We start from the raw sequence: 26,890 nt of genomic DNA on the forward strand, positions 1-26,890 counted from the left end.
AATTTGGTTATTAGTTTTTCTAATTTCTACAAAGTAAGTTGCTGGGATTTTAATTGGTATTGCATTGAATCTGTAAATCAGTTTAGGTAGAATTGACATCTTAATTATATTTAGTCTTCCAACCCATGAAGATGGTATGTTCTTCCATTTTTTAAGGTCCTGTTTGATTTCTGTTAGCAGTTTCTTGTAGCGTTCTTTGCATAGGCCTTTTGTGGTCTTCATTAAGTTTTTTCCTAAATATTTGATTCTCTTGGTTGCTATTGTAAGTGGAATTTTTGTCTTGATTTCTTCCTCTTCTTGCACATTACTTGTGTATAAGAACACTACAGATTTTTGCGTGTTGATCTTGTAATCTGCCACTTTGCTGTATTCATTGATTAGTTCTAATAGCTTTGCTATAGATTTTTCTGGATTTTCTACATATAGAATCATGTCATCTGCAAAGAGTGAAAGTTTTACTTCTTCCTCTCCAAATTGGAAGCCTTTTATTTCTTTTTATTGCCTAATTGCTCTAGCTAGAACTTCCAGCACAATGTTGAATAACAATGGTGACAGTGGGCATTCCTGTCTTGTTCCTGATCTTAGAGGGAAAGCTTTCAGTCTTTCCCCATTGAGTATGATGTTAGCTGGTGGTTTCTCATATATTGCTCTTATCATATTGAGAAAGTTCCCTTCGATTCCTATCCTTTGAAGTGTTTTCATCAAACTTGTGAATTCTTCATTATGGTCATCCAGTGTCTTCTTTATATCCTTCATCTCTTTTGCCATATCTTCCCTCAGCTCACTGATTTGATTTTGAATTGATTTAGGAAATCTGTTTTATTATTAATTATTTGTTTCAGTTCCTGTATCTCAGTTGAAGTGTTAGTTTGTCCCTTTTTCTGGTCCATTTTTTCATATTTCCTAGTATAGTTCATTATCTTAAGCTGGCTAGGCATCTGATTTTCTTGATTAGTTTATTCTGGAACTTGTTTTCACTCTTTTACCTAGGGTTTTCTTGTTGTTTGGCTTTGTTCTCTATCCTTTGGTGTTCTGTTCAACTTATTTTAGACCTCTAACATAGCTTCTATTTAGTTGATGAGAAGTTTTCACCTCTGGTTTTTCTATTTCTTGCCCTGCCTCTATATAGCCTTTTTGTGGGAGGGTCCTCTCAGTTATGGTCAACCCCAGTCAGGTTTTCCCAGTCCATAGAGGCCCAGATCTCAGGAGGAGGGTATGGAGTTTCCCTGTGAATGAGCCCCTCCTTTGAGGCCTTTAGACTCTGTGCTTTTCCTATCCTGTCCAGCAGGTGATACTTGCCAGCCCATAGCTCCCTCACCAGTGTAAGGAGGAGTGGTGTCTTTAGTTCTCATGGTGACCCTGACCCTGTCGGGGTCATGGCTGTCTGATTTCCAGCCCCTGGAGTCTGAGCTCCTTGATGAGGGCTGCCAATTGAGCTGGACCACACCCCCCTCTTCTTGGGGAAGTAATGCCCTTTAGGGGATTGTCTCCCCCACCAGGTTCACTGCTTTGTCTGTCTGACCTATCTCAGCTCTTCTGGGTTCAGAGGCCAGTTGCTAGATATCTGAAAAGAGCTACTTATAATAGTTATTTTAAAAAGAAAGAAAAAAAGTCCCTTTTTAAAGCCTTTTCCCAATGGAAGTTTTGTCAGTGTCAGAATAGAATATTTAAAGATGGCCTTTGAGCTATTATCTGGATAATTACTCTCCAACAGCTTTAATTCTGACCTTGCCAGGGGGCTGTTGAAGTGTAAAAAGATTACGAGTCAGAGAGCAAAAAAGGGGGAGGGGCAAAATGTAGGGGGGGGAAGAAAAAACAGCCTTTTTGGAGCCAGGGAATGGGTGCCCCTTGTACATGCCCCCCCTTCCTGGAGCCTAGCCCTTCTCTAGCACTCCCAGCTCTAAAAGTTAATTAATTAATTTGTTAATTAATTCTGCAGTTGAGGCTGGTTTGAACCCCCTTCTTGCTCCCAGCAGATTGTTTTTTTGGTTTTTCCTTTCAAGGAGCCCGCTGTGAGACAGTCTGAGCAGCCTGGGTGGGGAGTGGCACCAGACCCCTGGTCGGGGGAACTTACAGATTTCGCTGCCATCTCAGCTTTTCCATGCAATTTAGACCTGTATACAATGTGTGACTGGTCACTGGAGACCCCGAAAACACTGTTTCATACAGTTCCTGAGTAATTACCAGCTGCTGTAGAGGAGACACTAAATTCCACTCCTCACCACTTCGCCATCTTGCCCTGCCCCTGTTGGGAGGTTTTTGATGACTAATTCAATCTCTTTACTTGTGATTGGTTTTTTTGAGGTCTTTTATTTCTTTTAGAGTTGGTGTAGGTTGATGTGTTTCTAGGAAATTGTCCATTTTATCTAAATTGTCTAATTTGTCACCATACAGTTGTTCTAGTATCCTCTTATGATCCTTTTTATTTCTGTGGCGTCAATAGTAATGTCCCCCCTCTCATTTCTGATTTTATTTATTTGCATCTTCTCTTTTTTTTGTTTGTTTGTTACTCTAGCTAAGGGTTTGCCAATTTTATTCATCTTCTCGAAGAACAAACTTTTCTTTTGTTAATTCTCTAATATTTTTTCTCAATTTCATTTATTTCTTCTCTAATCTTTGTTATTTTTTTCCTTCTGCTTGCTTTGAGATTAGTTTGCTGTTCTTTCCCTAGTTCCTCCAGATGTGCAGTTAGTTCTCTGGTTTTAGCTTTTTCTTCCTTTTTAATGTAGGCATTTAAAGCTATAAATTTTTCTCTCAGCACTACCTTTGCTGTATCCCATAAGTTTAGATAATGTTGTGTTCTCATTTTCATGCGTCTCAGTGTACTTACTGTTTTCTCTTTCAGTTTCTTCTTTGGTCCCTGGTTGTTTAAGATGTTAACCTCCATATATTTGTGAATTTTCCAGTTCTCTGCCTGTCATAGGTTTGCAGCTTCATTCCATTATGATCAGAGAAAGTGCTTTGTATAATTTCAGTTTTTTAAAAATGTTTGAGGCCTGTTTGTGACCCAACATTTGGTCTATCCAGGAGAATGATCCATGAGCACTTGAGAAGAATGTATATCCTGCTGTTTTGAGGTGCAATGTTCTGTATGTGTCTGTTAGGTCTAGTTCATTTATCATGTTATTCAAGTTCTTAGTTTTCTTATCGATCCTCTTTCTAGACATTCTGTCTATTGATAAAAGTGGTGTATTGAATTCTCCAATTCTTATTACTCCTTTTGCCAGTGTTTGTCTCATGTATTTTGGGGTACCCTGGTTAGGTGGATATTTATGATATTTCTTTTTGATGATTTCCCCTTTTATTAATTTATACTAATAGATAATATATATACTGTCCTTCCTTTTCTGTTATAACATTTTTGCATTTAACGTCTATTTTGTCTGACATTAGTATAGCTAATCCAGCTCTTTTTGGTTACTGTTTGCATGGAGTATCTTTTTCCAGCCTTTTACCTATTTGTATCCTCGGGTCCAAGGTGAGTCCCTCAAGGTGAGCATATAGCTGGATCATATTTTTTATCCATTCTGCCGATTTGTGTCTTTTCATTGGAAGGTTTAATCCATTATCATTCAATGTTATTACTGTAAAGGCAGTACTTACTTCAGGCATTTCATCCTTTGGTTTTTGTATGTTGTATCTTATTTTATCTCTTTTCTACCCTTATAGTTACCTTTATTGATAATCTTCATTTCTGTACTCTTCCTCCAAGCCTCTCTCTCCTGTCTTTTTCCTTTTAGCGTGCAGACATTTCTTACAGGGCAGGCCTCTTGTTAACCAACTCTCTCAGTTTCTCTTTATCTGAGAATATTTTTAACTCCCCCTCAATTTTGAAGGACAGTTTTGCTGAATAAAGAATTCTTGGCTGGCAGTTTTCCTGTTTCAGTATCTTAAATATGTCATACCACTGCCTTTTCACATCCATGGTTTCTGATGAGAAATCAGAACTTAGTCTTATTGAGGATTCCTTGTATGTGATGGATTGCTTTTCTCTTGCTGCTTTGAAGATTCTCTTTTTATCTTTGGTAGTTAAGAGTGTGATTAGTATGTGTCTTGGAGTAGATCTATTCCAGTTTATTCTGTTTGCAGTATGTTGTTCTTGGTCTTGTATATTTATGCCTTTCATAAGAGTTGGGAAATTTTCAGCCATTATTTCCTCGAATATTCTTTCTGCCCCTTTTCCTCTCTGTTCTCCTTCTGGGACACCCATGACATGTGCTTCATGTTGTCATTCAGTTCCCTGGGACCCTGTTCAAATGTTTCCTTTCTTTTCTTTATCTGTTCTTTCTGAAAGATTTCGGACATCCTGTCTTCTAACTAACTGACCCTTTTTCTGTTTGTTCATATCGGCTGTTGCATGCCCCTAGTGCTTTTAATCTCATCTATTGTACCTTTCATTCCCATAAGTTCTGTTATTTTTCTTTGCATGTTTTCAAATTTGTCTTAATGCTCACACAGTTTCTTTTTAATACCCTTTATCTCTTCAGCCATATTTTCCTTGATCTTCTTGAATCAATTTAGGAGATTTATTTGAACATCTTTGATTAGTTCCAAATTCTGTATATTCTTGACTTTTTAATTTTTTCCTTTGACTGGGCCATATCTTCCTGTTTCTTGGTATGGCTTATATTTTTGGTGATATTTGGAGATCTGATTATCTTAATGAGCTTATTCTGAATGTCAGTCTCTCTTGTCTAGGATTTTGTTGTTGATTGGGTTTGTTTTAAGGCTTCTCTTTGACACTTGGTTCATCAGTACTTCCCAGCCAAAACAGGGCTAGGGACCCACACAGGGAGTGCACACCAGTTCAAAGGGCCCTGGGAGAGTGTCAGGAAGATGCCAGAAAACGCTTTTTTTGCTGTGGTTTCCTGGCCTGCCCAACAGATGGCAACCTATGCAGCCCTCAAAAGCAGGGTATTTTTAGCCCTCTGTTAGCTCCACCTCTGAGACTGGTCAAAACAATGGCGACGTTGGGGCCAAGGCTCCGGGATCCAGCAGTCTAAATTCCTTGGCCGATAGCTCCATTGGTACTTGGCCGTGTCCCCTCCTGTTCTTGAGGAGAAGGACCTCACAGCCCTCCCAATCTGCAGCAGCCTACCTCCAGGGTGGGAGGGTGGGCACCAGGAACATGGCTGAACCAGTTGTTCACATTTCCTCATGCAGTTTTCTGGTCTCTTCCTCTCATTTTTCCCTGCATGCTGGGCAGGACTCTGCTGGTCTCCAGAACCCCGGAGGTGTTACTCGAGACAGTTTCTGCCTGTCCACTAGGTGCTATTGGAAGAGAAGTGAGTCCTGCTGCTCCCTATTCTGCCATCTGCCCAAAAGTATCTCTCAAGTTTTAATTTTAAACAAGATCTTTGTGTATTCCTTTATTTAAAAACAAAGGCATTTTAACAATTTTTAAATCCATTCCATTTTTCAGAATTTTATTTTTAACTTTTGAAACAGGTTGAATCTTACAGAAAAGTTGCAAGAACAGTACAGAGAACTTTCATATTTTTTTAACATTTTGTCAGTCTTCCTTTATCTTCTTCGTGTACAGTATGATCTGGAAACATAGCAGCTATCCATAATATCAAGGACATCTTTAATATGTAAATAAATAAGATAACAGCATTTACATTTCCCAATTTTATGGCCGCACTGTATATATTTTTAGATTTATCCATGTATTTTTTAAATTAAATTCAGTTTTATTGAGATATATTCACATACCATACAGTCCTCCATGGTGTACAATCAGCTGTTCACAGCACCATCATACAGCTATGCATTCATCACCACAGTCTGTTTCTGAACATTTTCCTTACATCAGAAAGAATCAGAATAAGAATAAAAAATAAAAGTACAAAAGAACACCCAAATATCCTCCCCATCCCACTCTGTTTTTCCTTTACTTTTTGTCCCCATTTTTCTACACATCCATCTGTACACTAGATAAAGGGAGTGTGATCCACAAGGTTTTCACATTCACACTGTCACCTCCTTGTAATCTACATTGTTATACAGTCATCTTCAGGAGTCCAGACTACTGGGTTGGAGTTTGACAGCTTCAGGTATTCACTTCTAGCTACTCCAACACATTAAAACCTAAGAGGTGTTATCCATATAGTGCATAAGAATGTCCACCAGAGTGACCTCTCGAGTCCATTTGAAATCTCTCACCCACTGAAACTTTATTTTGTTTCATTTTCCACCCCCTTTTGGTCAAGAAGATGTTCTCAATCCCATGATGCCATGTCCAGATTCATTGCCGGGAGTCATATCCTGCGTTGCCAGAGAGATTTACACCCATGGGAGTTGGGTCCCACGTAGTGGGGAGGGCAGTGAGTTCACCTGCCAAGGTGGCTTAGTTATAGACTTATCCTTGTATTTTTTTTAACCAAAAATACTTGGTTTGATGGAGTTGAATAACTCATCTTTTTCAGTTTTTAAAAGGTTCTGCTGTTTGCTTTTAAAGATGTACCCTAACTTTCATTCTATCTGTAAGGCAAGCTTTCAGAGCCTGGAAGATGTTTTAGAAGGAATCGTTATTTAATTATTTAACTGTTTATTTAATTCTTATCCTTTTTCCATCTTCATGTCAAATATCTCTTATTCATGAGTTTATATAAAACTCTCTTAATTTTCCAGTCTTTATCCTTTTGGATAGCTTTGGCACTCCTATTTTATTCAACCCAGAGAAATTCAGATAGGCTACCTTACCAGTTTCAACCCGGGTCCTCACTATTGCTTTTTTCCCTGGTCTTGATTCATAGGCAGCCTTATGATAATGTTTAAAACAAACAAACAAACAAAAAACTATAATGGCTGCCATTTATTGATCTCCTTATATGTATCTGGCCATTACATTCACTACAACCTTACAGGTTAGGTATCAGTGTCCATCTTTTACAGTTTAGTAGACTGAGGCTCAGAGAAATGAGGTACATGTCCATTGCTGTTTAAGAATACCTTGAACCACTGCGCCACAGTCTTGGGGATGAAGCTATTTTGCCTATTTTTTATATAGTGGGTAACTAAACCAATAGAATGGATGTAAGACAGATTCACCTTGTCAAATTAAAGTGTATTCCATTTTAGAGTATTTTAAGTAATTGGAATCTTAAAAATGGCTAGTCATATTTTTGCAATAAAGATTACACATAAAAACACTAAAAATTTCTTTTAGAAATGAATATGGCTGAATTTGTTGTTATTCCTGAGATATAAATGCTCCCTGAGAGCTTTCAGGATAGTATCATAAAAATGAGTCCCCTCCTCTTACTCTCTTAGGGGTTATGAGCCTGGCATTACAGCCTGCAGTGTCATTAGTTGGTGCCCTAGCCTCTTTAATTGCTGATATGTAGGTATTTGAACCATATATCAAAAGGAACCATGGCAATTTCCTAACCACATACTGAATCCCAAGATTCTTTTTTTTTTTTTTTAACTTTTTATTATGGACAACTTCAAACATCTTCAAAAGCAGAGTGTAGTATAGTGAACCCATGCACCCATCACCCATGTCACCCCTACAGGGAAGTAAATTACAGATGCTACCATTTTACCAAGATTCCTTAAATAGTAGAAATAAGTGAGCACCTTTTATGTAACTGGTATCGTAATAGGTATTTTAAATTTGTTGTCTAATTGAATCCTGAACTCTGATTATCCTCATTTTACATGTCAGGAAGCAAAATAACATGCACAAGACCACACAGCTAGTTAGTGATGGGGCTGGGATATACACCCAGACAGCCTGGCTCAGGGTCCACGCTTGTTGTTTTCATTGTACCTTTACAGTACTATGAATCGAACTGACATTTTTAAGAAGGAAATCAAAATGCTTGCTAATGAACTTGTTTAAGGTGAAACACAACCAGTATATTTACTAAAATTACTGCCAAAAGCCTCAAAAATATTCTATACCTTTACCCTAAAGTAAACCATTGTTACATTTGAGTTTCAGCTCATTAGTGACTTATGTAAGATACTTGCTCAGATTCATGTCTGTCTGCTATAAACTTCATTTTAAAAGCACTTCCTAGTGCTCACATATACTAAAATTTGAACACTAGAAAAGATTACCATGGCCCCGTGCAAGGAAAACAAAAGAATTTGTGAAGCATTCATTTTTAAACAGCCAAAAACAAAAAAAAATACCCACCTCTTTTACCATCCATGAAATTAGTCTGCAGACTAAATCATAGCCCTTTTGTACATAATTATTCATACTCTCTCATTGAGGAATATGATACATTTACCTGCATTTACCTATGTTTTCTACAGCTGCAGCATGAATAGCATGGGTCAACTATTTTATTGCTCTTATCACAGTAAAACCTGGGACTAGATCAGTCATGTGACATCAGACAAGGTGGCTAAATGAGTTCCTAATAGTTCTTGCGCACATTTATCCTCTTTCTAAACTTTCCATTTCAGAAAATGTGATGTTCTGAATCGTGGATTTTCAGGTTACAATACCAGATGGGCCAAAATTATCCTTCCAAGATTAATCAGGAAAGGGAACAGTTTGGACAACACTGTAGCAGTTACAATTTTCTTTGGTGCCAATGACAGTGCTTTAAAAGGTAAAAACTTTTTTTGTTGTTTTTCTAGCTCATTTCTAGTTATTTTTACTATAAACTTAAATTTATATAGTTTTTCCCATGGTTTGCTAATCTCCCAGTAGATAGTTTTGCAAAGCTTTTATTGAGTTCCCTGAGTTGACGTATGTGTTTCTTTTGACCTCACTGTCAGTAGATTTTATCGTAACTCATTTTTGACATGCCCTCAATTGTTGGCAGACCTAATGTTTCATACATTTTAATGTTAATGCAATTGGCAATAGAGGGCTCAAATTTATATCTTGCTATTTGAATCATGTGATTAAAAAGTATTTCAGAGCAGCAGAGATCCTGAATTAGGTGTGTGCTTAAATGCTGGATGATGCTAAGCATGGATTTTGAAAAGGAAACATGTCTCTGCTTGTTTTCTGGAAAAGCGTCTTCTGCCTGGTTCAAAGGAAAAATCAAAGTTTTGAAAAGTTGGGTGATCAGCTTCCTGAGGTTCCCCAGTGTTCCCACTTCTCTCACAGAGCAGCACCAGAGCATCTGCTGTCCGTAGGCACATGGAGGACCTTCTGGGGGGCTAGTGGTACAGGGAAGGATAGCGCTAACCGAAATGCACAGAAGCCTCGCTGCCGATGAGAAGGATTAGACAGATTGCAGTTATTGTTTGAATGTAAGTTACCTACTTAGAAAAAACTGAAGTCAGAGTTCATGTTTACATCTTACACCAAAATAAATTTTAGATGAATTAACTTAATTACATTTAAGGAAGAAAACTCCAAAATATAGGATTAAAAAAAAATAGGTGATAGGTTACAAGGGGTGACAGTGTGATGGTGAAAACCTTGTGGATCGCACTCCCTTTATCCAGTGTATGGATGGATGAGTAGAAAAATGGGGACAAAACTAAATGAAAAATAGGGTGGGATGGGGGGAATGATTTGGGTGTTCCTTTTTATTTTTATTTTTTATTCTTATTCTGATTCTTTCTGGTATAAGGAAAATGTTCAAAAATAGATTAGGGTGATGAATGCACAGCTATATGATGGTACTGTGAACAGTTGATTGTACGCCATGGATGATTGTATGGTATGTGAATATATCTCAATAAAACTGAATTTAAAATAAAAAAATATAGGTGAATCTTTACCAAATTTGGGATGAGAAAAGACACTTTGACGCATAAAAACAATAGAGGGGGTCACAAAGGAAAAAGTAGGTTTATGAAATAAACAGAATAGTTTATATTAAAAAAACTAAACAAGAATAGAAAATGACATAGAAAAAACATTTGCAGAAATGAAAAAGGAAAGAAATGAAAGGTTAATGTCTTTAATGTAGAAATCAATAAGAAAAATAGAAAAATAGGCAAAGCACAGGAATAAATAGTCCACAAAAGGAGAAATTTAGTGGCCAGTACATGTTTGAAAATGTGTGAAAACTTCAGTTTTCAAGAAAAATGCAAATTAAAGTGAGGTATTTTTATGTTTTCACCTTAAATTAGAAAACAATTTTAAGCATTAATACTTATAGCTGACAAGCCTGAAATAAGATGCCTCTTTCATTGCTGTTGGGAGGATATCTTTCTAGAAAGCTGTTTGGCAGGAGACATCAAGAGCCTTCCCTCACCTAGAAATCCAGCCTAAGGAAATAATTCAGTAATGCAGTCAAAGGTAAATGTGCAAAGATTTGCATGCAGTGTTATTTATAATAGCAAAAAGTAAGAATGCTGCATAGTTAGGAAATGGAAGTATCAATTATGGTCACACTGCAGCTAAATATTATGCAGCCATTAATAAGTTTTGAGAATTATTTATGGACACAAAAATGCTCCTAATATGTGGGGGTGGGGGGGGGAGCAGAATTTAAAGCCATGTATATTCAGTGTGGTCCCAATTTGGGAAAAAAAAAACAAACTTACACATCTACATGGAAAGACTGAAAAGAAATACATCCAAATGCTAACATGGTTTTCTGGGTGGTGGTTTTAATTTTCTTCCTTACACGTGTGTGTGGTCTGCAGTGAGCCTCGGAACGCCCATCTTGTGGGCCTACCTGGAAGTAGTCCTTTGCGATAACGGTGGTGGTAGCATTAGCTGGCATTTATGTACTGAGTGCCTGCTTTGTGGAAAGCACCTTGCTCTAAATGCTTTACACACTTACCTGACTTGATTTTCAGACAACCCTATGAGGTAGACCCTACTTATTATCCTCATTTTGCCAGTGAGGAAACTGAGGTTCAGAAAGATGACATAGTTATGCAAGGTCACTTGGCTGTCAGTGACAGAGCCAGAATTAGAACCTGGGCCATCTGGCTCCATAGCCTGGGCTCTTATTTTCTTCACAAATTCGTCCTAGGAGATTAATAACAATATGGCCACTAGAGGAGAAAGGATGAGAACTTAGAAGGCCCATAGCAACATCCTTTGAAGTCAGTTTTATTGAGGAACTGTACATTTTAAATTCTTTTCCCCTTGTCTTCTGTCCTTGGGCTAAAGAATCCCTCAGTGACATGAGTCATGAGCATCTGCAAAAAAGTGTATTAATCTTAGTCATTATCACTTAGAACCAATATACATTTGAGCTGAAATTCTCTTATTCTTCCTGAACAGATGAGAATCCTAAGCAGCACATTCCGCTGGATGAGTATGTTGCGAATTTGAAGAGTATGGTGCAGTACCTAAAATCTGTGGACATCCCGGAGGATAGAGTTATCCTCATCACACCGCCCCCACTTTGTGAAACAGCCTGGGAAAGGGAGTGCATCATACAAGGTAAGCAAAAGAAAACCAAAGAATCTCATCAGACCTGGATATAAACGCTCAGAGAATAGTTTTGATAGGACTGTGGCTCCCAGCCCATAGCAGTTTGTCTTTTCAGTCAACAGACATTAAAACAAATATATATATACATATATAGCTTCCATTTTGTTATAAGAATCTGAGAAATTTTTTTGACAAAGAAGAGGTATTCTTTCCTTTGGGTAAGTCAGGAATCACTGGTCTGGTATTTGTGAGTTGCTTACCTTTATATGAAGCCCACTGAGAATTATGGAATGACAGCTTCTCCATGTGGTGCTGAAACTGAGGGAATTTATTTTTGCCTTTGACATCTGTAAGTTCACATTTTGGTTATTTTTTCTGACTTGACAACAGTGGTGTGCACCTGCAGCCATTTGCTTTGCCTGTTTCCCTCTGCCTGTGGGCGGAAGAGGAGGCCTGCTTCTCTCCCTCTGCTGGTCTGTGGGACCTGCCTCCAGCAATGGACCATTCTTTTTCCGTAAAATAAACCTCTGCAGTCTCACTGACACACGGGTTCTTAAGTACAAGGACAAGTAATGTTATTACATGACTTGTAGTTTAGCAATTTAATGCAGCTCTCTGGCACATTGTCCATGGCAGAGTTGACTACTTGTAACAGAGACTTGGCCCTGTACAGAAAAAGTTTGCCGACCTCTGATCTAGACTAAATGACCTCTGAGGCTCCTTCCAGCTCCTGATTTCTCTGATTGTAAGTCCTCTATCACCTGGGAGTCTCTTCAGAACTGGAATTTAAAATTTTAAAAATTGAGCTAGTGGACAGGGTCTTTATATTTTATCATCTAAATGCCCCTTTTCTTATTCTGGCAAAATACAAATCGCAAATAATAGAAGAAAAATAATTGCCTGCCATTTGGCACTATGTCAACTGTATCATCTTCGGTAATTGTTTTTCTAACTTGCTTTTATATCCTAAATTTCTTCAAAAAAAAAAAATTTGTTTTACCTCAGTAAAGTGATGTACACATGAGCTTCTTAGCATAGACAAACTTCCATCAACTTTAAAACACTGGTATTAGTCATCATTTTTAATGTTCGAAAGCTACAGTTTTATTCCTTGGATATCAGCTTATTTTTCCTGTGGTGTGTTACGGTGCCTGCGAGTTAAAGTACGAGACAGCCAATTAGAATTTAAAAAGCCTTTATTAGCTGGCCAGCGACTGCTCAGCTTGACTCCCTCCGCACAGGGAATTCAGTGAGCAGCCCCGACCTGCGTGCGCTGGTGCCTTATATAGACAGAAACCGTATCCTAGAAACACAAGCAAGCTATTCTAACAGAAGCAGAGTTGGCAGTTAGCTCTTGATCACAAAAAACAATTTCACTAAGAGTTTCACTTGTAACTGGAGCAGTTGTTGATCACAAACAATTTCACAAAGAAACAATTTCACAAAGAGTTTCACTTTGAACTGGAGCAGTTATTGATTATTAAAGGGTTACAAAGAGTTTCACTTGGTCCTGGAGCAGTTATTGTTAAAAGGGTTATGCTTGGCTGATGCGTGCAACCGCAGCTTCGCTTCCTTTAACTGGTACAGTCTCACTTCCCCCTCTTCATGGCCTAATGCCGTTTACACAACATTTTTGCTTTGCAGATGTTATAGGATTAAGGGAAAAGGGGACCCCACTTCATGGTGTTATTTAAATTTTAAATTCAATTAATGATTTCTTCTGTGCTTAATCAAGTCTTGAGTGCCAGGGTTTACCTACTAAGTGTTTTCTAGGTTAGAGCTAATTCCCTTTTTTTTTAATTCATTTTATTGAGATATATTCACATACCATGCAGTCATACAAAACAAATCGTACATTCGATTGTTCACAGTACCATTTCCCTTTTAACATAACATGCAACTTTCCTTCCTATTCTGCATTGATCCTGGTGTTTAAAGGCAAATGAGAAAATGAGAGAACATAGAAAGGCAAATTCCAAGACAGTGAGTTCTTTTGTCTTCTAACTTAGCCAAATTGTAAGTTTTCTTGAAAGGTATTTTTAAATACCTCACTATTAGATCTTCATGGCTACATAGTCTTAGTTTCTTCACTTTCTCTACTACATAAAAATATTATGTAACTTGAGTATAATAATTTTCTCATGTTGACATATTTGAATGGTTTAAAAGGTGCATTATGGACTTTTTCTAGGCAGTTGGCTGTTCTAGGACAAATGAATGGCTTTTCAATGCAGGACAGCTGTTTCCCAAAGCATGATCTGACTCAATGTTAAGTGTTATTTTTAGGCAGATTTTTGAGCCCACTTTAAGAAGCACTCTGGGTGATTCTTATATACACTAAAGCATGTACACTGCAATTTTATGGGAAAACTTTTTGTCCCCATTTTACAGATGGGGAAATTGAGTCTTGGAGAGGTTAAAATAACTTGCTCAAGATTACACAGCCACTGACAGAACCAGGAATGAAATCCAGGCAGTCTTAGTTAAGAGCCCAGGTACTTACTGTGCCAGCACCACCTTCCACTGGGGTTCCAGCTGTGTCTCTGCTGTAGTCTGGGGGTGGGGACAGTACATTCCTAAGTCACAAGAAACCTGTGTTGAGAGGTGCCATGGATGGGAGGTGGAGAGAGTACAAGAGTCAGGTCCACCAGGAGAACAGACAAGCCTGTGTGGTGCAGTGACTCTGAGCACAGGACTCAGGGCCGGCCAAGGGTTGTTTATTGCTGGACTTCTCACCAACATCGGAGGGACTTTTCTTTGAGGTTTGACCGGGATCTCAACACCGGGTAATAGATCCCAGGAAACATGGTCTAAAGCTCTATTAGAGGCAGCTCCTGACCCCCACTTTTTTGCCTGGCCTTTAGCCATAACTGTGACCAAGGAGCCGCATATTCCAACCCTTAGACAGGAAGAGGATGAGGTCATGTGCCACAGTCAGTAGAAGCTGTTTAAATTACTTTCTGTTCATTTTTCCTGGACCCAACAAAGGGTGTCTGTTCTCAAGAGTATATACGAGATTCTGAAATTTTAATCTCATTTCCTTTTATACTGGAATGTAGTCCAGTGTAGATAAAACAGAAGTTGGAGATCAGGAAGAGCAGGTGGCAGAGAGTTGCAGTTAGGTAATTGGTCCCTTAGAAGTTGTTTTTATTTTAAATGCAATTTTATTGATACATACTCACATAACATACAGTCCTCCAAAGTATACAATCAGTTGTTCATAATATCATCATATAGATATGCATTCATCCCGACAGTCAATCCTTGAACATTTTCATTACTCCAAAAAATAAAATAAAAATTAAAAAAACATCCAAACCATTCCATTCCTCTCTTCTCTTCCCCCATAGTTATTTACTTTTTTTAACACTCATTTTTTTTTAACTTTATAAAAAAATTTAAAAACAAACAATAAAAAAACCTTTCAAACAAAACCAAAACAAAGGAATAAGAAAAAAACAACCTAAAATAACTACATTGCTTTCAACATGTTCCTACTCTACCCCAAGAAAAGAAACAAACTATAACCAAAGGAATAAGAAAAACAAATAACCGAAAATAAGTACATTGCTGCCAACTAGTTCCTACCATACCCCCCAAAAATTAACAAACCATAGTCCTAAGCATTCCTATAACATTGTTTACCCTCCATAACTTACCTGTTCTTATTAGATTATCATTCCCCCTTCACTATTTGCTGTCTGCCTCTAGGTCCCCTGCATTCTACAGTATAAACCATTTATTTTACATTCTTCACAGAGTTCACATTATTCGTAACATAACAATATCTCTCTTTTTGTGTCTGGCTTATTTCACTCAGCATTATGTCTTCAAGGTTCATCCATGTCGTCATATGTTTCAAGACCTCGTGCCTTCTTACTGCCACGTAGTATTCCACCATGTGTATATACCACATTTTGTTTATCCACTCATCTGTTGAAGGACACTTGGGTTGTTTCCATCTTTTGGCAATTGTGAATAATGCCGCTTTGAACATTGGTGTGCGGATAACTGTTCGTGTCACTGCTTTCAGATGTTCCAGATACATACCTAGAAGTGAAATTGCTGGATCGAAGGGTAACTCTATATCTAGTTTTCTAAGGAACCGCCAGATTGTCTTCCACAGTGGCTGTACCATTAAACAGTCCCACCAACAATGAATAAGAGTTCCAATTTCTCCACATCCTCTCTAGCATTTGTAGTTTCTGGTTTGTTTAATGGCAGCCAATCTAATTGGTGTGAGATGATATCTCATTGTGGTCTTAATTTGCATCTCCCTAACAGCTAATGAAAAACATTTTTTTTCATGTGTTTTTTGGCCATTTGTATTTCCTCTTCAGAGAAATGTCTTTTCATATCTTTTGCCCATTTTATAATGGGGCTGTCTTACTATTGTCGTTGAGTTGTAGGATTTCTTTATATATGCAAGATATCAGTCTTTTGTTAGGTATATGGTTTCCAAATATTTTTTCCCATAGAGTTAGTTGGCTGCCTCTTCACCTTTTTGACAAATTCCTTTGAGGTACAAAAGCTTTTAAGTTTGAGGAGTTCCCATTTATCTATTTGTTCTTTTGTTGCTTGTGCTTTGGGAGTGAAGTCTAGGAAGTGACCTCCTAATACAAGGTCTTGAAGATGTTTCCCTGCATTATCTTCTAGGAGTTTTATGGTATTGTCTCTTATATTGAGGTCTTTAATCCATTTTGAGTTAATTTTTGTGTAGGGTGTGAGGTAGGGGTCCTCTTTCATTCTTTTGGATATGGATATCCAGCTCTCCCAGCCCCATTTGTTGAATAGACTGTTATGTCCCAGATCAATGGTATTGAAGGCCTTATCAAAGATCAGTTGACCGTAGATCTGGGGAGCAGTCTGTCTTTGAATTCTCAGTTTGATTCCATTGATCAATATGTCTGTCTTAGTGCCAATACCATGCTGTTCTGACTACTGTGGCTTTATAATAAGTTCAAGGTCAGGGAGTGTAAATCCTCCCACTTTGTTTTTCTTTTTTTAAAATGATTTTAACAATTTGAGGCATCTTTCCATTCAAAATAAATTTGATAACTAGTTTTCCTAGTCTGCAAAGTAGGTTGTTGGAATTTTCATTGGAATTGCATCGAATCTGTAGGTGACTTTGGGTAGAATTGACATTTTAACGACATTTAGACTTTCTCTTTACGAACACAGAATATTATTCCATCTTTTTAGGTACCCTTCTATTACTTTTAGTAAAGTTATGTAGTTTTCTATGTATATGTCTTTTACATTCTTGGTTAAGTTTATTCCTAGGTACTTGATTTTTTTTAGTTGCTATTGAGAATGGAATCTTTTTCTTGAGTGTCTCTTCAGTTAGGTCATTTCTAGTGTATAGGAACATTACTGACTTAAGTGCATTAATCTGGTGTCACGCTACTTTGCTAAATTTGCTTATTAGCCCAAGTAGCTGTGTCGTCGATTTCTCAGGGTTTTCCAAATATAAGATCATATCATCTGCAAATAATGACAGTTTTACGTCTTCCTTTCCAATTTGGATGTCTTTTATTTCTTTCTCTTGCCAGATTGCTCTGGCTAGCATTTCTAGCACAATGTTGAATAATAGTGGTAACAGCACGCATCCTTGGCTCATTGCTCATCTTTGAGGAAAGGCTTTCAGTCTCTCGCCATTGAGTACTGTGCTGGCTGTGAGTTTTTCATATATGCCCTTTATCATATTGAGGAAGTTTCCTTCAATTCCTACCTTTTGAAGTGTGTTTATCAAAAAAGGATGCTGGATTTTGTTGAATGCTTTTTCAGCATCTATTGAGGTGATCATTTGATTTTTCCCTTTTGATTTGTTAATGTGTTGTATTACATTGATTGATTTTCTTATAGTAAACCATCCTTGTATGCCTGGAATGAACCCCACTTGGTCATGGTGTATGATGTTTTTAATGTGTCTTTGGATTTGATTTGCAAGTATTTTGTTGAGAATTTTTGCATCTGTATTCATGAGGGAGACTGGCCTGTAGTTTTCCTTTCTTGTAGCATCTTTACCTAGTTTTGATATTAGAGTGATGTTAGCTTCATAAAATGAGTTAGGTAGTGTTCCATTTTCTTCAATGTTTTGAAAAAGTTTAAGTAAGATTGGTGTCAGTTCTTTTTGGAAAGTTCAGTAGAATTCTCCTGTGAAGCCATCTGGCCCTGGACATTTATTTGTGGGAAACTTTTTGATGACTGATTGGACCTCTTTGATTGTGATTGGTTTGTTGAGGTCTTCTGTTTCTTTTTTGGTCAGTCTAGGTGGTTCATGTGTTTCCAGGAAATTGTCCATTTCCTCTAAATTATCTGTTTTGTTGGCATACAGTTGTTCATAGCATCTTCTTAATTTTTTTAATTTCTTTGGGATCCATAGTAATGTCACCTCTCTCATTTATTGTTTTATTTGGGTCTTCTTTTTTTGATTTTGTCAATCTAGCTAGGGGCTTGTCAATCTTGTTGATCTCAAAGAACCAATTTTTGGTTTTATTTATTCTCTATTGATTTGTGTTCTCTGTGTCATTTATTTATGCTTTAAACACTGTTATTTCTATTCTTTTTTTGGTTTAGGATTTGTTTGCTTCCTCGGTTGTTCCATTAGTTCCTTGATTTTAGCTTTTTCTTCCTTTTTAATATATGTATTTAGAACTATAACTTTCCCCCTCAATACCACCTTCGCTGCTTCCCGTAAGTTTTGATATGTTGTGCTCTTATTTTCATTCATCTCTAGATATTTAGCATTTTCCCTTGCTGTTTCTTCTTTAACCCACTGATTGTTTAGGAGTGTGTTGTTTAACCTGCAGATATTTGTGAATGTTCTAAATCTTTGATGGTTATTGGCTTCTAATTGTATTCCACTGTGATCAGAGAATGTGCTTTGAATAATTTCAATCTTTTTAAATTTATTGAGGCTTGTTTTATGGCCCAGCATATAATCTATTCTGGAGAAAATTTCATGAACACTAGAGAAGAATGTGTATCCTGGTGAATTGGGATGTAATGTTCTGTATATGTCTGTTAAGTCAAATTCATTTTATCAGATTGTTTAGGTTTTCAGTTTCCTTATTGTTCCTCTGTCTGGTTGATCTGTCTATAGGGGAGAGTGATATATTGAAGTCCCCCACGATTATTGTGGAAACAGCTATGGCTTCCTTCACTTTTGCAATGTTTGTCTTACGTGCTTTGGTGCACTTTGGGTACATAGACATTTATGATTGTTATTTCTTGAATTGTCCCTTTTATTAGTATATTGTGACCTTCTTTGTCTCTTATAACATCCTTGCATTTATAGTCTATTTTATCTGAGATTAATATTGCTACTCCTGCTTTGTTTTGGCTGCAGCTTGCATGGAATATTTTTTCCCATCCTTTCACATCCAGTTTCTTTGTGTCTCTGGGTCTAAGGTAAGTCTCTTATAAGCAACATATCGATGGTTCATATTTTTTAATCCATTCAACTAATCTATATCTTTTAATTGGGGCGTTTAATCCATTCACATTCAGTGTTCTTACTGTGAAGGCATTGCTTGAATCAGTCATATCCTTTGGTTTTTATTTGTCAGATATATTTTTCCTTCTATCTTTATTTCCTTTAATGTACCTGTGCCAGTTCGATGTATTATGTCCCCCAAAACGCCATTATCTTTGATGTCATCTTGTGTGGGCAGACATATTAGTGTTGATTAGATTTTGGAATCCTTTGGGTGTTTCCATGGAGACGTGATTCAGTCAACTGTGGACAAGACCTTTGGTTGGATAATTTCTGTGGAGGTGTTGCCCCACCCATTCAGGGTGGGTCTGAATTAAATTACTGGAGCACTATATAAGCTCAGACAGAAGGAGCGAGCTTGCTACAGCCAAGAGGGACACTTTGAAGAACACGCTGGAACTGAAAGAGGAGCTTCAGCTTACAGAGACATTTTGGAGATGGCCTTTGAAAGCAGACTTTTGCTCCGGAGAAGCCAAGAGAGGACAAATGTCCCAAGAGCAACTAAGAGTGACATTTTTTGAGGAGCTGAAGCCTAGAGAGGAAGATCCTGGGAAAAAGCCATTTTGAAAGCAGAACTCCAGAGCAGATGCCAGCCACGTGCCTTCCCAGCTAACAGAGGTTTTCCGGATGCCATTGGCCATCTTCCAGTGAAGGTACCCGATTTTTGATGTTACCTTGGACGCTTTATGGCCTTAAGACTGTAACTGTGTAACCAAATAAATCCCTTTTTATAAAAACCAATCCATTTCTGGTGTTTCGCATTCTGGCAACATTAGCAAACTAGAACAGTAGTACCCTTACTAAAACTCTTTAGTTCTGAGCCCTTCTTCATACCTCTGCTTTTTTTCTCTGCCAGTAGGGCTCCCTTTAGTATCTCTTTTAGGGCAGGTCTCTTGTTAGCAAATTCTCTCAGCATTTGTTTGTCTGTGAAGATTTTAAGCTCTCCCTCAAATTTGAAGGAGAGCTTTGATGGATAAAGAATTTTTGGTTGGCAATTTTTCTCTTTCAGAATTTTAAATATGTCAGACTGTTCCCTTCTTGCCTCCATGGTGGTCGACAAGTAGTCACTACTTAGTCTTACGTTGTTTCCCTTGTATGTGGTGAATTGCTTCTCACTGCTTTTAGAACTTGCTCTTTCTCCAGCATTTGACAGTCCGATGAGAATTGTCTCAGAGTGGGTTTATTTGGATTCATTCTGTTTAGAATTCGTTGGGTGTCTATGATTGGCATATTTATGTCATTTAGAAGGTTTGGGAAGTTTTCCCCAAAAATGTCTTTGTATACTGTTCCTAGTCCTTTACCCTTCTCTTCCTCTTCTGGAACACCAGTGATTCTTTCATTTGTGCGCTTCGTGTTGTTCATCACATCTGAGATCCATTTCAAGTTTTCCGAGTTTGTTCTCTGTTTGGTCTTTTGTACTTTCACTCTCCAAAACATTTTCTTCCAGTTTGCTTACTCATTCTTTGAGTTCATCTTATCTGTTGCTATGAGTTTCCAGTATCTTTCTAATTTGATCAACAGTTTCTTTTATTTCCATAAGCTCATGTATTTTTTTATTTACTCTTGTAAATTCTTCTTTATGCTCTTCTGGGATCTTCTTGATGTCTTTTATATCCTGAGCCATGAAATTGGTGTTTGTGATTACTTCTTTGATTAATTGCTCCATGTTCTGTGTCTCCTCTGGTTTTTTTGATTTGGGTATTTGGGTTATCCATATCTTCTGGTTTCTGCATATGCTTTAAAATTTTCTGTTCGTTTTGGTCTCTTGGCATTTGCTTATCTTGATAGGGTTTTAGGATATGTAGGCTTATTTGGACAACCATCTATAATTTGACAGAGCTACAGCTTGGTGAAGTGTACTTTTACTGACCTACCAGCAGATGGCGGCCCTGGGCTACCTATTACCCTCAAGCCAGTTCTCCCCAACTTTGCCTGTGCAGCCAGTGGGGGTCCAAACCTTGTGGAGGTCCAATCAGTGCACCAATTTTCCATTTGCAGCTGAGACCACTGCCCTGAGGGTGGGGGGTATGCCCTGTGCAGTTAGGGGAGATGGCTTTAAGACCCAGAATTCCCACCCATTCCCAGGGCTGCGCCTGTAATACCCTGGGGTTATTGCACGAGTCCAACCCTTTAGCCCAAATTCCCCACAGTCCCTTTCTGCCATGGGTCCACAAGTCCCTGGGATTGGTGTAGGGCTCTCTGCACTCTTGCACGACCCCACCTGTAAGCTGTGCACTCCACGGGCCTCCGCGGAAGAAGACTGCCCAATGTCACAGGCAAGCAGAATCCCCAAGGGGAGCTCTCAGCCATGGCGTTGCGAAGGGGCATCTCCCAGCCCGCTGAAAAGATGGCTGTATGGAGCATGGTAACTTACCACCTCTGTAGTCCTCCGCCTGCTACAGTGGCCCAGTCCTGGCTCTGGGACAATTAGCTGCAGGTGTGTGAAAGGCTATCACGCTAGCCAGATACTCAGGTGGGTGCCCCATATGTGGAAGGCACTCCCCACCACACTCGACTGCTCGGCTCTCACTGCCGGATCCACAGCCGTCCTCCGGGTTTTCAAACTAACCCACCTCCAAATGCCAACCACAGGTTTCTCCCCACGTGGCCGCTGAGCGCTGTTTCCCCAGCAGCTCGAACACTCACTTGATTCCAAACGCAGTCTCGTTTTCACCAAGAGCACAGTCACTGTGCATGTAGCAGATTCTGTCCAGCCAGTGGAACCCTGGAACTGCTATTCTGGAGCACTTTCTGTTTTTTATCTAGTGTTTTTCACAGAGGACTATTTTGTTCCGGCTCTCCTAATCCGCCATCTTGGATCCCCCACCTTAACTTTTTTAAAAAGAAACCTCCCTTAGAAGTTAAACTAAGTATAATCGAGGTGAATTTCACAAGCAGGCAGAATCAGTAGCAATGTATGAATCAAAACAAGAGGAGAGTTGATCCTTTTAATCTCTGACATGAAACCAGTGCCATCTTCGGTAGTCTTCTATCCCCATATCCGGTTGCTCAAACCTGAGTTTTTTCTCATTCATATCACAGTCCTCCAGTCCTTCTCTCCATCAGCTCTTACTGTCCCTGCCCTACTTGGACTCCTGTTACCCTGTCCTGCCCTGGTGCAGAAGCCTTCTCCTAACGAGAGGTCAGGAGGCACAGGTGCTCAAGCCTGGCTCGCGATCTCCAGATATAGCCTCCCCTCTCCCGATAAAGCCGGGTGGGAGAGGTGGTGTGCACGTGTTAATATGCATCAGACGCCCTGTGCATGACGCTTTGCATGAGTTTAGTCTTTTGATCTTCTCACAGGTGCCTAAGGTGGGTATCGTCATTATTTGGATTAGGAAAGCCTCAGAAAGGTTAAGTGGTTCAGTCACACATCTGTTTAGTGGCAATTATAGTTCTAAAGTTTGAAGTCTGTAAATGATTTTTCCACTATATTGCAGTGGCTTCTTATAACATATAATATAAAAATTCTGAGTTCTCAGCACAAAGTTCACCTTCCATGGTCTAGCCCAGACTTCCTTCCCAGAATATCCATGACTAGCTGCCAGTCCATTTCCATTCACCTCTGGCTTGTGCTCTAGCCAACAGGACCTGGTGTTACCCCAGGCCTTTTCTGCCTCTGTAACCTTTGTTTAGTGTCCTCAGAATGTCTCCCACTTCCTTGGCACCCCCTCCTGAAGCCCCTCAGAAGCCCCAGAATTCAAGGCTCCCTCCATTTTCCCACTGCACCTTGTTCTCTGTGGGGCTCTGCACATTTTAGTAACTTGCGAAACCCTAACAGGCAGGAAGTGTGTCTTTCTCATTTTTGTAGTTCCCCACACTCCATGGCTGGCTCAAAGCGGTTGTCAGTAAATGAATGCCTGTTTAATTGAACTTAGAAACCATCCGGGTCAGTACAACTTGGATAAGGATGGTGCTGCCACCTGGATTTTCTCTCTTCTCAATAGGTTGCAAATTAAATCGCCTGAACTTGGTTGTTGGTGAGTATGCCAGCGCCTGTTTGCAAGTCGCCCGAGACTGTGGGACTGAGGTGCTTGACCTCTGGACCCTGATGCAGAAGGACAGTCAGGTACGTGACGTGCTTGTCCTTCAGGGTGGGTGGGATCCCACAGGAAGGAAACCAGGTTTGTGCAGCTTTCCCTGGAACAGCTCAGATTGAGGTAAGTAATCGGGAAAAGCTGGTTCCCATCATTGTAACCCGTGTACACTCAGATTCCATGTAGACATTTATGAACAGTATAAAAGAGATGTAAGTCAGGGACACCTTTTTTCCCTATTTTTTTCTGCTACTTTCCACCTTGTTGGTAAAGTGTCTGTTCTGCAGGGCATATAAAAGGCCATGTCATTGCTCTGTTGAGAGGCAGACACAAAACTGACCTCGCTGGGTAACTGATTTGAAGCTGCTCGGGGGAAGGGACGTCTCTTGTGCAGGAGGGTCTGCTGCAGCAGGAAGAGTCAGCCCACCCCGGTGTACTGTATCAGCAGCTGTTAGGGTTGGCCCCTTTGCCAGTAACTATTGATAAAGAAAGAAGATAGAAAGGGAACAACCAAGAATCACTAAACTAGGTGCCATCTTTTTCCTTTTCCCTAAACCTTAAATCCATGCCCATCCTTCCAGTGACATAGCGGTTTCTAATATTTATATATTTAATGATACATCTGTAATGGGAAAAATTAGTAAGAAAGCCATGCTGCCATTTGGAAACTGAAAGTTGCCAGTCACTTTTTGGAAGCTCTTGTTCTCTTCCCATTTCCAAGGCTCGCTGCTGGCCACCCCCAGGAGCTGATGAAAAGGTTCCAGTTGAGCCCGGGCTGTGGTTCTGACTCTACCAACTGTGCCTGAGTAAATCACTGACCCCCAGGCCTTCCATCATCCTCTAAAACTTGGCCTAGACTTGAGCCTTTAGTGGGTTCCCAGATAAGGAGGGCCTCACCAGCGTGGATGCTGAAGGAGACGGCATTGAGTTGTTTTTCTGTTTTAAGGTTTTGGCTAAGACAGTTTGAAAAAGATGTGCTGCTAGAAAAAAAATTGCAAACTAGTGGGCTAGTTCATCTCTTAAAGGTCCCTCCAGATTTAACACTAAGATCTACAACTGCGAGGTTCTTCCACAGTGATCAGATGAGAAAATTAAGACCTAGGAGAAGTGCTATTAGAATTGGAATACCTAGTCATTCTAGGAAAAAGATTCTTCTCCAAAGAATCCATTCTTTGGCTCTACTACCTAGGCTGTAATGTTAAATAGTCTAGAGTTCTAGGGCATGGGAAGAGACTGGACTCTTGTATTCCAGCAATTGTTATTCTAAGCTGAATGGTACAGGTTCTTTCCACCTAACAACCTGCCTATCAATTTAATACCTAGAAACAATATTGGCTCCCTAGGGCCCTAAGCTCCTAAGACCAAAGTGTTCACTTTCACTATCATAGGAATGGACTGTATTTACCTGTTCAGCCTTCCCTTCTGACCACGCTGTGTGCCTCAGAACACCTGGGGTGACCTCCTGACTCAGACTCCCCTGCACACCCCGTGAGATGGAGATGCCCCGCCTATGTGGGGGGCTTTGGAGCACTCAGCAGGGGGGAGGTTTGGTCGCGCACTGGCATGAGTCGCACGTGGATACTGCTAGTCGTGTGCCTGAAACAGCACGGGGGGCAGGGTGAGTGTTTAGGCCAGGAACACACTGGCAGTCACACAAAGTACTCATACCTTTAACTCGGTTCTCTCTCCTTTTCAGGATTTCTCGTCTTACCTGTCAGATGGACTTCATTTATCACCAAAGGGAAATGAGTTTTTGTTCTCATACCTTTGGCCTTTGATAGAGAAGAAGGTCTCTTCCCTGCCTTTGCTTCTCCCTTACTGGCGAGATGTAGTAGAAGCAAAACCTGAGCTAAGTCTTCTGGGAGATGGGGACCACTAGTTAATCACAGACAGTTTGAGTTTGGTTGTTAATTTACAGAACATAAAGCAGCCAAAGCACAAAGACTCTAAGATGATTGGTCAGAAATACTTCTCAAGCTTAAGCCTTTGTTTAAGACTCTAAACCAAAAAAAACAATTAACATTTGCCACTGTTACTTAATAAAAGCATTTCAGTTTTTCAGGAAAGCTTGGTACTTAGGTTTTGATTGATGCTTCACCATGGCTACAAAACAGCCCGAGCAGCTTGTTAATTCTGTAAATGGCAAAAGAAGGTAAGGACAGCTTTTTTAAAAAGTCACTATTTTATTTAAAAAAGTTTTCTTACATTCTGTTGGGACTGTTTCACTCACACACACACCCACACACCCTACTCACCTGATATTAAATTCCAAAAGTATAATTAAAATATAAGAATATTGTGATTAGTTAAAAGACAGCAAATACCATGAGGTACAAATTCAAGTATTAGTGTAACAAGTATCTGTGTAACAAACGTCCTTGGGGGGGGGTGGGGGAGACATGATTTGTCACAGGTTTTGTTAACTGTCCTCAAAGTTTACAAGTTATCTCAGTTACGATGTATTGGCTGGTGAGCACATTCCAGTATTAACAACAACAACAAAGCTCTTAACTATCATTTTATGGAAATTATAATTTAATCCTATGATTTTTATTCTTCACACAGTAATCCTGAAGCATTTAAGCAAGAAGTAATGCAAATATCCATTTGCTGGTCAAAAAGAAGGATTTCTGTATTAATTGTAGGGATCAGCCCCAGCCCCACACATGGGGGTAGGGAGCGCCACTTCACGTGTCTTCTTACCCAAAACAGCCGTTGTCCTGGGGAGAAATACCTTGCAGGAGAAATACCGTGCTTACCGTTGAATCCACTTGTGTTTGAAAATAGGCAACCATACTCTTTCTAATCTTATTTTGAAGTAGCTTGCCTTTTGTGGATTTGATTTAAGAGCATGGCAGCAGTATTAGAGCTACATGAAGATACTTATAAAACAGAAAAATTGCCCCATAAATGGGGGTCCAATTATTAGTACGATTATTAGTTACCCTTACTAATAAGCTAACTTGATTTTTATAAAATAGTAACCTTTGAATTATGAAGAGACATTCAGTTCAATTTCTAAGTTTAGATGTGTACATTCCATATTGCTAACAGCTTTGAGAAATACCTAGAAATAGAACCCACATTTTGGACATAACTTAGAACTAGATTTTATCTCACTCCTTTAACTTTACTTGACGGAAAAAAAAATTTATTCTGTATTCCAGCTATCCTCACAAATAGCTGCTAAATGCCTTGTTATATTTGGCAGATTTTTACAGTGTATAAAAAAAAACTGATCTCCCTAATCAGTGCTGTTATCGATATAAAAGGTTAATTTACAAAAATATAAATATTCATAACCTAAGCCAGCTGTATTTTGTGCTTCTGCACCACAGGTTGGAGGATATTTTAAAGATTAAAACAAAACAAAAACACAAACCTAAAACCTGAAAGCCATAAAATAAGCTAGATTGACCTTATCTTCTCAGTGCCTATGTGAAGGAGTGCAAACACCTGGCCAGCACCTGTGGTGGTATCACTTCCTTATTTCTCCCAAATTTGCACAAAATATATGCAGTGATTTTAGATCAAACTTATAAAAACACTTTGGATATTTAAGTCAGAAGAACACAGAAAAGCCACCCCTGAACTAGCATTCTGTTTCTTTGCTGTCAACGCGATTCTGACGCTGTAATTTAAAAGAAGATGCCTTTTCACTTCTGGTGACAGGATGGTCTGTGAGATCTTCAAAGGATTTCGCAGCTGTGCTGCTGTTTGGAAAAGGGTCCTTCTCAAAGCCGTCTTCATCCACGTGCGAGTCGGTGCTGGGGTCTTCCTGGATGGTGTCCATTCTCTGGTGGTCCAGTTTTGGAGCCACAGGCACCGAGGGCATCACTGGGGCAGGCGGCAGGGGCTGGAGCCGGCCCGGAGTCTGGGGTGCAGGAAATGGTTTAATGATGCGAACTGATGCGGAGTCCATGCTACTCAGCATTTCGACATTCTGAAAAGATGGGTTTTAATTGATAAGAGTAAAGGCTGTATCACAGGTCTCGGTTCCAACTTTACCCACCACTAGGCTGCTGTTAGGTCATCAGC

General features: G+C 39.3%; 2 protein-coding genes across 8 annotated transcripts in view; one reads left to right on the forward strand and one right to left on the reverse strand.

Annotated features, from left to right (window-relative positions):
- Nucleotides 1–24,918, forward strand: part of IAH1 (isoamyl acetate hydrolyzing esterase 1 (putative)) — a 36,296-nt gene extending 11,378 nt beyond the window's left edge. For 3 of the 5 annotated variants that reach the window (XM_037813477.1, XM_037813474.1, XM_037813473.1), the window contains 4 exons: nt 8,425–8,573; nt 11,165–11,326; nt 22,763–22,884; nt 24,549–24,918. In XM_037813477.1, the coding sequence (XP_037669405.1) occupies nt 11,221–11,326; nt 22,763–22,884; nt 24,549–24,731 (411 nt within the window). In that variant the 5' untranslated portion in view covers nt 8,425–8,573; nt 11,165–11,220 and the 3' untranslated portion in view covers nt 24,732–24,918. The remainder of the gene's footprint in view (nt 1–8,424; nt 8,574–11,164; nt 11,327–22,762; nt 22,885–24,548) is intronic. The other 2 variants (XM_037813476.1, XM_037813475.1) reach the window with 1 other exon arrangement.
- A 97-nt stretch (nt 24,919–25,015) lies between these two features.
- The window catches only part of ADAM17 (ADAM metallopeptidase domain 17), a 79,150-nt gene continuing 77,275 nt past the window's right edge, over nt 25,016–26,890 (reverse strand). For all 3 annotated transcript variants that reach the window (XM_037813471.1, XM_037813470.1, XM_037813472.1), the window contains one exon: nt 25,016–26,795. In XM_037813471.1, coding sequence (XP_037669399.1) covers nt 26,445–26,795 — 351 coding nt within the window. In that variant the 3' untranslated portion in view covers nt 25,016–26,444. The remainder of the gene's footprint in view (nt 26,796–26,890) is intronic.

The sequence above is a fragment of the Choloepus didactylus genome, chromosome 20 (genome assembly GCF_015220235.1).
Source record: "Choloepus didactylus isolate mChoDid1 chromosome 20, mChoDid1.pri, whole genome shotgun sequence".
Classification (NCBI taxonomy): Eukaryota; Metazoa; Chordata; class Mammalia; order Pilosa; family Megalonychidae; genus Choloepus; species Choloepus didactylus.